Below are 12,842 nucleotides of genomic sequence, written 5' to 3'. Positions count from 1 at the left end.
TATTTCTCTAATTTGTATTAACTAGAGAGGGATCTTCAAATCTCAAGGTTTTGTTGAAACATCACGTCAAATATAAGATGACGTGAAAAAAATCCACTTATGTTTTTTCCGATATGATTGTTTTATAAACCAATGGTGTTAAAATTGTTCACTTTTAATTCAGATGTTTGGATTTCTGTACATACCTAATGCACACAGTCTCCAACATAGTCATAGATGGCTATGAGATGAACAATTATAGATTAAGTGTATTAGTGTATCGTTGCCGAGGAAACATTTTTTTTTACCTCAAAGCTGAAACTCACAGTAATTACTAATATATGAGCTATGTATTCTGTAATTTCTGATTTATAAAATCATTAAATGCTAGAAGCACTTAACAATGAACACATTATATCAAGCTTTCATCACCTTGGTTATAGCCTTTCTGAAAATGACTAGCAAATCCTTCTGTCCCCCAGGATATTTGTCCTAAGCCCCAGTCTTTTGCTCCACCCTAAGAGATCTCCCTGGATGACTCCTGACCACCCCTGGCAAAGCTGGAGCTTACTGTTTTCTCCCATCCGTTCCCTTTCCAAGTGTCAGTTTTTATGTTGCTGAATCCATGTCAGTCTCCTGGTTATGCCACTCAGTTAGGTGTGACCTTGGGAGAGCTGCTTAGCCTCTCAGGCCTCAGTTTCCCCTTCTTTGAAATGCTGAGGTGAGCTAGGTCTCATGAAAGATCTCCTCTGGCTTTGATTCCGTCCCGTGAATCCCGTGAGTATAATCCTTTTGCAGCAATTACTTGCTCATCTACCTCTCTAAGCATTCTGCTTTCTGCTTCCCCATCTCTCCTTTACTTCTCAAATTTAATTCCTTGCTGCCTGCTCTCTTTACCCATATGCTCCCACCTACCCCACCTCCTTCATTTACTCTCCTCTTGCCGGTCAGTCCCTTAAGTGATCAAGCCTTTGTTCCCTCGTTCCATACCCTCCCCCAAGGTTCCTTCCCCGCTCTTCTTGAGGCCCGAATACTTCCCTGCTCTGCCTATCAGGCAGCCCCACCTAAACATTCACCTAAATCGATGGAATCCGATGGAGTTGGGGCATGGAGGCATGGGTCCCTTACCCCTGCACATCTTTAGATCTCTGTTAAAAAGTAGGTGCTGTTTGGAACATTCATATGTTATTGTGAACGTTTTATGACTCACAATCATAGTTTTACTATTTTATGTACGTGAAGAACTTTAGTGTTTTTTCCCACTTATAGAAGTAGTCTGTGCTCATTAAAAAAAAATAATCAGGAAACCCAGAAAATGTATGAAGGGGAAAACCAGATTGCCTGCAATCTCATCTCTTAGTGGTGACCACTGTTAATATTTAAGGGTTGAATATGCATTTAATGGTTCTTATGAGGCTGATATAAGTCTTTGTAAGGCTGCATTTGGGGTGGGTGGTTGTTAAACAAAGAGTAGAAATATTACTGGCTCAGGGCATTTCAGAAGTCAGAGTCAAAGGTATTTGGAAAAATCTTTTAGTACTTTTCGGTTTGCTATTTCACTTAGATTGGAATTTATTTTGGGGGGAGAGGGAGGTCATTATTAGGGTGAAATTATATAAAGTCTAGGAAGAGCTTCTCAGATTGAATGGAAGATAGCTTTGCTTGCAAGAATGTTCTGGGTATAGACTTTACAAGGTTTCTTTTCCATTTAGATTCACAAAGAATTTTTATCACACATAATTTAAATATAACCTGAAATAGCTGCCCTTGAAAAATATTCCTTAACTAAATTGCATTGAATTGTATAATTTGTGTATTTTTATAATATACGGATATTGCACATTCTATTTTTTAAATGCAGAGTAAACTACATTAATATGCTATTTGTATGCTGTCGATGCTTCAGGAAGCATAAACTCTATATGGTTTTTATTATGTTATTTTAGTACTGTATGTAATTGTACAATATGTACCTTGTTCTTAAGGACATAAGTTGATTGAGATCAGATCACCAAGGACAGACGGCAGAAGTGCCTCGTTCTTTGCATTCAAATTGGCTTTCTTTCAAACTTATTTTCCAGCTTACAGATGAATAATCAAGTCTAAAATGTTTTAGAAAATAATCGGAATTAGTGTGACCCTTAAAACACAATGTGTTGTTTCTTCTGCTCAGAGTGTAGGGGATTTATTTGTTCCGATGGTGCATCCAGTAAATCCTTGGTATCTCGGAAAACAGACCCTAGTGTTTATTGCATCAGGAATGGCTCTCACTTGACAACATTTTAATTGCTGTGTGTTCTTCACTCTTGTGATCACCAGGTTCTCTTATTCAAGTACCTTCCGTTGAGAGGGGGAAACTTAGTAAAGTTCGCCTGGGTTCATTGTCTTTGAAAAAGGAAGGAGAAAGACAATGCTTCTTATTTACAAAACACTTTTTAATTTGTACAAGAAGTTCAGGAGGAAAGCTGCATCTGCTCAAGGTACTGGTTTTACATGACTATTCCATCTCTGTTCCATGCACTTAAGAGGCCTTGAGGTTAATTTAATTCTGACTTTCCCAGGCCTGGAATCATAAAACACATGTCACAATTGCATAGTGAGGTAAGGTACAGTTACCAACCTTGACATTTACTTTGTTGTCAATTGGATCCAAAGTAATAGAAATTTAAGTGTGAATTACTATAAAGAAGTGAAATTAAAATTATATCTTGTGCAAAATTATTACTAATTGATGACTCTGAGCTACAAAAAATCCTGTCAAATCACTTCATTGTACTGAGGTAATATTTGCTGAATGCTATTTTATCTTGCTCTATACCAAGAGTCAGCAAACCATGGCCCACAGCTTGCTGCCTTCTTTTGTTAATAAAGTTTTATTGGAACACCGCCATGTTCATTTGTTTATATATTGTCTGTGGCTGCTTTCATGCTTTTTAAAAAAGATTTAAGTAGTTGCAAGAGAGATCATCTGGCTTGCAAAGCCTAAAATATTTATTATCTGGCCCTTTACAGAAAAAGTTTGCCTATCTGTACCTTCTGTTGTTAGTGCCTAAAAATATTATCCAACATCATGATGATGGCTTTCTATTGCTTAAACCACTTCCTGGTTGGTGAATTCAGCCGTTTGCTGAGCTGCATTCACTCTCGAGGGCCCCTAAGGAGCCATCTTGTCTCCCATACACTGGCTTGCTAAATTTTATAAACCTTGGGAATGAGAGTGGGTTGGGGGAAAAGAATCATGACGTTCAGAGAGTTCAATTACTTTTTACCTGTCTAACTTTAATTTTGGAATCTATGAAAAATTATTTCTGATGCAGAATTGCTATGCTTTCTTCTATGGCAACTTGAATATAAGGTTTACAAATCAGAGCTTTCCAGGCTGTGCAGAACTCAGCCTCTTAATGAAGACTTGTTTTGTTTCCAGACAGGTGGGGTTCTGTCTCTAATAGAATGTACGTTGATTGAGGAGCCCGATGCCGGTGACGATGATTGTAAGTCACGTTCCATCACTTAGCATAAGAAAGGTCCCACGGGTTTTTATTAATTTACAGCTCAGAAGAGCTGCTTAAGGAGGCAGGAGACGTGCTGAGAATAAACTCCCTGAAGTCACTTATATATGAAAAATCCTATTGAGCCATTTAACCTGTGAGCCTTGTTAAACCATCTTTGGGAATTCACATTTTACTGAGTTGGTCTCGTGATAGTGACTTTTTAGTAGCAGGCAGAGAAGAAAGGAATTGAATTAGAGTGTTGGAATTGTGTAGATTATGGAAATTAAAAAAAACAGAAACAGGAAGTGAGGACACCAGCATCCTAGTCCTGAGAGTACAGACCTCAGCTTCTTCATCTGCTTATGGGCTCACGGAAGCCTTCCGCGTGCCTGAGAAGTACCACATTGCCGAAATAAGATTTTGGACTTGCATGCACATCGATCATGTTACTAGAACTATGTTAAAGCAGCTATCACTCGTGTTTTTGTAGTAACATCTACTTGCTTGGTTTTTGTGTGTTGAAGCCAAAGGTTCTGGGCAAATGTTTGGACACCTGGATTTTAAAATCGTGGTGGAGCCCCCTGATGCTGCCCCCTTCACGGTGGTCTTGTTAGCACCTTCACGCCAGGAGAAAGCTGCCTGGATGAGCGACATAAGTCAGGTGAGCAACTGACTTTTGCCATACTTTTTTTTTTTTTTTTTAATTTCACAACATAAATTTTTGGGGAGGTCTTTTAGAGTTATTTTATTTTTCTTAAAAAATTACATCTGATTACCATGCTACTGTAACCACTATGGATCTTGATATGCTGGGATCATGTATTGTTGTTGCTGTTTTTCTGTTTAAGGTTAAAATTTACCTGAAATTTAGTACTTGCATTTTAGTTCCAAAGCATTTTTGTACAAGCTGTAAATGTCATCCCTTATGTTGAACAGTGTTAAAATTGCCCTGTTAGTAATAAATTGTCCAATGACCCCATTAGATTTTTTTTTGCTTATTTGTTTCTGAGGTAAGAAAATGTTGAGAGATACAAAAACAGCTAACAAGGGCTCTGGCGAGACCTCACAAATTAAGGAATCATACCAAAGAAGGGATGCTGTCTGTGGTATGAGATCTGAAATGAGCTCATGTGTTTTGTGTAGGAAAGAATAGGGAACAGATTTGCTTACCTTTCCTGGATCATCAGTGCCGCATCGGGGAATGGCTCTGTTTACTCAGGATTTGGAAAAATGTCAAAACTAGTCAAGATTGGAGGTGGGCATTCCTAAATCCAAGCTCCACGTTAACTGTGGCTCCATTAGCCAGCACAGGAGAAAAGTGAAGCAGTGTAAGGAAAGTATTAAAAGATTATCTTCAGAGTTGTTAACTCAAGGAGGATTAGGGCAGACAGAAAAGGCATACACTGTAGCTTCCACTGCCTTCTTTTTTTGAAGAGCTCATAGTAATTTATATATGACTTAGGTAAAAACATGAACCGTATCATAGTTCTTCAGATACTTCATTTTTTTTCTGAGTGACTAAAAACTGAGGGGAGATAGAAAGAGAATGAATGGCAGAAGTAATTATTTTTATATGTTAAAGAAATTTTACAGACTTAATCTCATTTGACCCTTACAATAGTATTCTGGAGGTAAACAGAAATATTAGTCCCATTTCATGGGTGAGAAACCTAAGGTTTAGAAGTCTAAACGTTTGTCCAAAGTTACACAACTGAGTCAGGACCCAAACCTAATCCAGGTTTTTTATTAACAGTCTAAATGTCCTCTACCAGAATGCTGGATGTTTACTGTCTACCCCCAAGACTGCTTTGATGGTGAATAAAGAGCTAGAAGTGAAGGAACTTCTTTTCTGGCTAACAAAGGAATGAAAATATGGGATCTTGTATATTTGCATAATTACATCCTTGTGGTGATTTATTAATACTTTCATTAGCTCTATGCTGTATATATTAATACTTTAATTAAGTCTCTCTAATGCATCTCTTATCTTATGAAACTCTGAATTGCTTGTTGATTCTATGAATGTTTATCGAGCAATCACCACATGCTGCCAGGTATCGTGTAGGTCCCAGGGATATGGGATGGTCCCTGTTCTCAAAGAGACACGCAGGCTAATAGGGAAGAAAGGGAAGTAGACAGCTTAATGCAACACAATTTTGTAGGTGTTGTGAAGCCAAGACAATTAGGAAGAGTGAGGGGAATGCGAGCGTAGGCAAAGACGTTTCCAGCTGCTTCCAGCTTCTACCTTATGATGTAACTGGGGCTCCTGAGATACAGAGTTGATACAAGCCTTAAGTGACCTTCCTTAGGGTACCTGGTGAGGCATTGCCAAGAGAGAAAGACCCGTGGGATGTGTGAATGATTCTATACCAAGACCTTTAAGGAGAGGATCCAAAGCTTTGCCTGCCGGAAGCATCCAAGTGAGTCTGTCTACTTAGACTATTTCTCGAGGCAGACGTGTACAGCTTCCTCCTGTTTCTCCAAGCTGCTGTGGCTTACATGGTAAATTGTACTAGATGCTTTGTACAATTGAATAGGAGAAGGAAGCTAACGGAAAGTTGTATCTTTGAGTGACAGTGATATCATGACATACAATTACTATGTTCAGCAGAGCCTTGATATTGTGTAGCTTTGACGCTTATGATTTCATTCATTCCACAGATACATTCATGCGGTGACACTGTATGCCAGGCACTGTTTAGGCATTTGTGATGCATCATCAACAAGAGAGGCAAAGGCAACAAAAAATTCCCTAGCCTTGTGTAGCTTACATTCTAGTGTGGGGAAGACTGAAAAAGAACAGTAAACATCATAAATAAGTACACACTATTTTATGTTAGAAGGCGATAGGGCAGGGTAAGAAGAATTGGACCCCTGGAGGCAGGTGTGAGTTGGTACGGTTTTAAAAAGTTGGTCATCTCATTCTGAAGAAGGCATCTAAACAAAGACTGTAGCAGGTCATGGAAATACTATGTAGATGTGTGTTGAAGCGAAAGTCATTCCAAACAGAGGGAACAGCCATTGCAAAGACTCTAGAGCAAGAAGACACTGCATATTTTGAGTAATAGCATGAAGGTCAGAGAAGCTGAAGTGAAATGTGTGAGAGGGAAAATTGAAAAAGAGGAAGTCATTTAAATAGCATTGTTAAGTAAGCAAAGGGATGCAGAAGGTCAGCGTTTAGGGGAGAGAGACTCTATGCCATTTAAGTGGAATTTAAGGCTGTGAGACTGCTGAGATCACCCAGGGAGCAAGTATAGATAGAAATGAGACGTGGGCTGTGGTCTGAGTGAGGCATCAGGGATAACAGCAAAAAGGACTGAGAAGGAACCACCAGTGTGGGGGACAGCCAAGATGGCATGGCATCCTGGAAGTCAAGGGAGGAAAATGTATCAAGGAAGAGGGGGCGGTCACGTGTCAACACTGGTAAAGACTGAGTTTGGTAGTGAGTGCTCTGAGATACTTAGTGATTTTCCTGAGGCAGAGTTTGAAGGGTGGGTGGTGCGCACAGAGCGCTCCACTATTGATTGAGCCTAGCCTGCTGCCCAGCAGTCTGCATCTCAGCTGGGCTTCGTTCCCCACTTAAAGCATTTTCATTTTCTGGGGAAATTTGTGTGCTGTACCTACATTGATGGAATTTGTCCGTCTCCCAAGTATGTCTCTGGGCATATTCATTATTAATAAGATGAACCTACCAAATGCTGGAAAAGTACTTTTTAATATTTTATTATGTACAAAATATATATAAAAATATGGAGGGGCTGGCTTGGTGGCGCAGCAGTTAAGTGGGCATGTTCCGCTTCAGCAGCCCGGGGTTCACCGGTTCGGATCCTGGGTGCGGACGTGGCACCGCTTGGCAAGCCATGCTGTGGCAGGCGTCCCACATATAAAGTAGTGGAAGATGGGCACGATGTTAGCTCAGGGCCAGGCTTCCTCAGCAAAAAGAGGAGGATTGGGAGGATTGGCAGATGTTAGCTCAGGGCTGATCTTCCTCAAAAAAAAAAATATATATGGACACAAAAAGGAACTACAAATAATCCCAGCACCCCTCACACTAAATAAATGTTTATCAAAATATTTTCCACAGATAACTGTATTAGAATTACCAGAGGGTTCTTTTAAAAATGCAGATTCCTGAACCCACATTCTAGACAGCCCACAGGCTTAACAAGCTCCACAGATCACTTTTGCACAATTAAATTAAAGAAACTCTGTCCTGAATGTCAACTGTTTCCATCTCTAAACCCCCCACGATCTTGCCATACTGAAATAATTTTATGGTTTGTCTCTCAGTGTATTTATGCATCTTTTCTTGCCTTTTACCTCATTTACATCTTTCTCTCGTCCTACAAATTCTTCGTATTGTTGTCTTCTAACAGGTGTTGGTGTCTTCTTATTAGGCATGTGGGCCGTTTCCAAGTGTTAGCATTAATGTATGGTGTGGTGCTAAACATCTTTGTGTAGGGAAGTTTCTCCCCTTTCAAGGTCCCTCGTTGGTATATCTTCCCCAAAGCGGGAAAGGCTGGGTCAGAGGGCCTGACCATGTTCATGATTTCATGATTTGTGACTCAACAGACTGACATAATGCTCCAAGAAATATTTAACTCATCATTTCACTACATCATCAGCAAGATAACTATGCGACTTTCTTCTAAGTCCTGCCAATGTTGATTTTGTCACATTTATCACATTTTCCTATTTAATTGAAAAGTGGTATTGCTTTCTAGTGGCTTTAATGTACATTTCTATAATTATCAATGAGATTAATGTTTTCCACTATTTCTATTAAGAAATCTGTTTATACCAGATAGACGTTTATTCATTGGAGCTATCCTTACAGACTAGGGAAATGAATATTTTCTTTCAGTTCAAATTATGACTATGTTCTCCATTATTTTGTCTTTTTATTTTTGTCACTCTTTATTTGGCAAAATCTTAATTTTTTTGCGGCTTGATTTGATGCCACCTTGCTAAGCTGTTGTACTGTTACGCTAATCACATGTGGCTCTTGTTTTGAGATAATAAAGTGGTTCCTGAGTATTGACACAATCCCAGTTTCACATAAAGATTCTGCAGAAAAATAAAGACTTTTGGTTTTGCAGGCCTCTCTCTCCGAAGCTGTAATTTTTAGAAGTAACAATTGCTTGAATGATTAATTACACTTTTAGTTACACAAGTAAGGCCATAATTAACCGTTGGCGCCTCCAATAAAACGTGCAAGTGGCTAATGGTCCTGACCAATAATTCTTCCCTTTTTCATCTATTTATAGAGAAAAAATTGAGGCTGAAGATTTGACCATTCATTTCAATATAGTGCCTTCATTTGTGCTTGTCTTACTGTCATACATAATGGTGTATTAAACAGGTTTTTCTGTAATTATGGGTATTAACTAAAATGCAGAATTAAAATTCACCCCTGAGTTTCTTGGTTTGGGCAGATGTATCAAAATATAGACCTTGTATAGGCAAATAGGTAGCATACTAACATGCTTTTTCCCTTAAAATAGCTTCTCTAGAATCAATAGGAAATTTTCTACTTTACCATAAAAAGGTGAATTAAAAGAGAAAAATTGAATCTAAGCTTTCTTCCTACTACTTAGAAATATTAAGAAGGTAAAAAACATATGGTGACACAGTAGACCACTGACCTCTGAACAGGTATTGCCTTAAGCAAGACCCTCAAAAAATCCTGCTGGAGAAGTCATTCTCACCTCTTGGCCAAGGATCGGCTGTGTCAAAATCACCTGGGGCTTTTGTGAACAGACTGATCCCCAGGTCCCACCCTAGTCATAGTCATCACAAACTGAACTGGAATATCCATGCCTAGGAATCTGCTTTGGTTATCCTATTAATTTCAAGATTTACTGTAATTCACATAAATTCAATGTGGCCTTAAAGATAGGTGACACCCTGGTTATTTTCTTGTATTTCTTCCCAAATGAGTAAACTGTATTCATTTTCCCCAGGCTCAATCTCTTCTCTCCAACACAACCAAGATATATGCTTATATGATCATGAATATGCACTATGCCTTCCAATATAAATATATTCATACACACATTCATATATGCAAATTCTATTGTAGTTTAACCTTTTTTCTGGAAAAGAACTCTTTCTCCAGTGCAGCATTACTGAAAGTCCCAAATGGAGGTAAGGTAAAAGCACACTATGCTGGTTGAAGTGGGTTATTGGACCCAGAGGCCCAAGGAGTTCTATTTGTTCACACCCGTATTGTGCATGGAGCCTGTCTGTAGAGCCTTTAAGAAATGAGGAGCCCATTTCAAAACACTCCTCTATTATAAATATACCGTAATACATTTTATGTATGCATATATATGTGTATATGTATTATCTATCTATCTATATATATCTCCATCCATCCCATGGATCGATTAAAGATTGTGTGTCAGTTATCAAAGACTTTTTTGTACGACTAAAATATGACTTTTCGTTATATGGTCTTTTGAGCTGTAGTTCAGACTGCATGTATGTTTTGTTCTCCTGAAACTTGAGTGTAAGTGAAAATTTCCTTTTCTTCCTATTGAAAATTATTTTAATGCTTCACACAATGAATCAGAAAGATTTATGAATGAGATCTGACATTGGATAATGAGATGTTCAGAAATGGTCACATAAATCTTCTCTTTTGGATCTGAAACATTCATCTCCAGTTCTAATTCCAGCAGTGGGGGACTGAGCTGATTTAGATCCCCCTTAGCCACAAAACCGACGTCTTTAACACATAGAAACAGTATAATAGAAAAATTTAATACATTGGTGATATTTACAGATATAAATCTGTAAATCTCTAGTTGCCAGAAATAACAAGGGCACTTAAAGTCAGAGCAGAAATGTTGTAAGCTGAAGACGTAGAGACCTGGGAACGATTTTGGATTGGATATTGGTCCCAAAGGGAGTCAGTGCTAGCCTTGGGGCTCTTAAAGAAACTGAGATCCCTGTTTAGAGCCTGGACATTGGAAGGCTGTCCCTTGTGTGAAAGAAGAACTAAAAAACTCTACCCTTTAGGCCAGGAAAAAAATAAGGAAGTTTGTCTTTGTGTTGGGTTCTGAATTTTTAAAAATCTCCTTTGAAAAACATGAATGTGTTTCTGGTCTATGGATTTGACATTCAGATTTATAATATTCACATGGTGTGAAAATTCCAAACTGAGAAATTAATGTAAAAATAAATTTTGGCAAATGCTTGGTAGAAGCAAACACGAAGTGACTCCGTTAGCAACACTTCCACAGGTCAGGGCTTGTGACAATGTGCTCAAAGTCGACAATTAGAAATCCTGTGAGTCAATTATCTATCATGAGTAAGAGTCAGAACACACAGTGAACAGTGTAATTAGCACTGCTAGAAACTCAGATAGTAGAGTGACGACTTGGAAAAGATTGTAAAATAAGAGTGTTTAAAATATAATAAAGCTATAAAGAAAGAGAGAGACAGAGATAGAGAGAAGAAACCAGAAAGAAAGAACAGATGACTGTGTAAAAAGGACCAGGCTGATCTGTCAAAGAACCAAATAAAGAACCTAAACATGGAAACTTAGTCCTAAGTCATCCTAAGGCTGTTGTCTCTGTAACTATGCCATTTGCTTAGAATGTTAAAGGAAATTGAAGGAAGTTGTTCATTTTCCACTATTCTCACTGACACTGTATCTCTGCCCTCCCACTTCCTGTATTGGTTAACCAAGTGGCATCCTCATGGTGTTTCAGAAACATTGAGTGAAAAAAAGCTGACAAGTAGCTAGAAAGATCCCTGGGGTAAAGGATTACGTATCCTCTCCTCCTTTCCCTCTTTGTGTGCAACCTCTGTCCCCATATAACCCTTTCCCCTTGCCCCGCCCCCCCATAGTTTCATAAAATGGGGATTATGTTAACCTATATTTTTCCACTGAAATTACGAAAGTGAATCTGAAGTGTTTGCTTTATTCCTGTTTGAAGGTCTGTCATATCTTCTTTCTCTGCTCTTCACCCTCGTCTCCCAGTGCTTAGCCCAGTGTCTGTCACATAGTGAGTACTCAATAAATGCACACATGAGATGCTCATTTAATAAAACTCCTAGTGCTGTATAATCAGTGCACCTTCTTGGTGCGCTTGAGAATTCAAAAGATAGACTAGTTTTGGTTAAGCTCTGTATCATTCAGGAGAGATTTGGCCATTCTTTATTACTTTTAAATATATTTGCATCAGAATAATCTTAAATTGTATAATAGCAATGGTCATCTTTGACTTTTATCTTTTTTTCTCTTGATTTTATTCAAGAACATCAATTTCTGTTATTTCTTTCTTCCAAATATTTATCTCTATCCCTTCCTCTTCATTCCCATGGTCTGCCTCAGGGGAGGCATGAATCGTTCCACTTATTGACTCAGAATATCGTTCTGATGATCTCTGGGTCTCCATTTATTCCTCTCTCTTTTCCAGTGAACACCTCCATGAGGCCAGCTGTAGATCTTTCAGCATAAATGGACCACTTAGAAACCCTCAGTGGCTTCCATCTGCCTACCAGATGAAATCCAATTCCTTCCTTTACAAGAGAAAATTTGGTAAAACTTGTAATTACTTTAAGGATGTTGATGAGGACATTGCTTATTTCATTATTCAATATTTTCTTTATGAGAACCCATGAAATAATTTTTCTCTGGATTCTAGGATTCTAGGATTAATTGAACTTCTACTAAACTGTGAATTTTGTAGCTGACCACGTGTCCCCCTTTGAGTTGGCTGTTCCATAGCCTAGCTAATTTTGAGGCTCACCTATAGCAAGTGTTTGGGACTTCTCAACATAAAGTATGTGTGGTGGCTTCATTTCAGGCTTCATCTTATTGTTTTCCACCCTTTATCCAAATCCTCTCTATTTTCTTACTTATCTTGACTTTTGTCTTATATGTGCTTTTGTAATCTACCTTGTGGGAATAAGATGGAGTATGAACTCACATATAAGGACATATAACCAAATTGATAGATAGATATCTGTAATTATTCATACAAAAAGATAACTCCAAGTTATTTCCAGATGCTGTAGTTTAAGGAAATGAGTAGAAGGGGAACTTTAAAATTTCCACTTTATTCCCAGAAGTTGGCATTGCCTGGTCATTGAAACGATGGCAGAAGACCTAAGGAAACAAATTTTTGAGGAAAAACAAGTATGATAAAGGCTAATATACTAAGTAGACTGAATGGTGATCCATAGTTTCTTATCCACGTATTCACTCCTTCATTAGACATTGGGGTTCAGGTGAACCCTGGGTTCCAGACCTTTGTGAAGGTACTTGGCAATCAGCTTCTTCACACTGTTTAATTGCAGTCAAAAAGCACTACATGATGTCTTAGGAACTAGAAGTAATTTCTGATTTTAAAAATTGTT

The 12,842-nt window shown here is 38.4% G+C and overlaps 1 protein-coding gene across 5 annotated transcripts in view; it reads left to right on the top strand.

Annotated features, from left to right (window-relative positions):
• The window catches only part of RASGRF2 (Ras protein specific guanine nucleotide releasing factor 2), a 220,216-nt gene that overhangs the window by 104,307 nt on the left and 103,067 nt on the right, over positions 1 to 12,842 (top strand). For all 5 annotated transcript variants that reach the window (XM_046668415.1, XM_046668414.1, XM_046668413.1 and 2 more), the window contains 3 exons: positions 2,299 to 2,459; positions 3,404 to 3,470; positions 3,995 to 4,131. In XM_046668415.1, coding sequence (XP_046524371.1) covers positions 2,299 to 2,459; positions 3,404 to 3,470; positions 3,995 to 4,131 — 365 coding nt within the window. The remainder of the gene's footprint in view (positions 1 to 2,298; positions 2,460 to 3,403; positions 3,471 to 3,994; positions 4,132 to 12,842) is intronic.

Source organism: Equus quagga, chromosome 7 (genome assembly GCF_021613505.1).
Source record: "Equus quagga isolate Etosha38 chromosome 7, UCLA_HA_Equagga_1.0, whole genome shotgun sequence".
NCBI classification, from domain to species: domain Eukaryota; kingdom Metazoa; phylum Chordata; class Mammalia; order Perissodactyla; family Equidae; genus Equus; species Equus quagga.
This window is presented reverse-complemented; position numbering and strand designations above follow the sequence as displayed.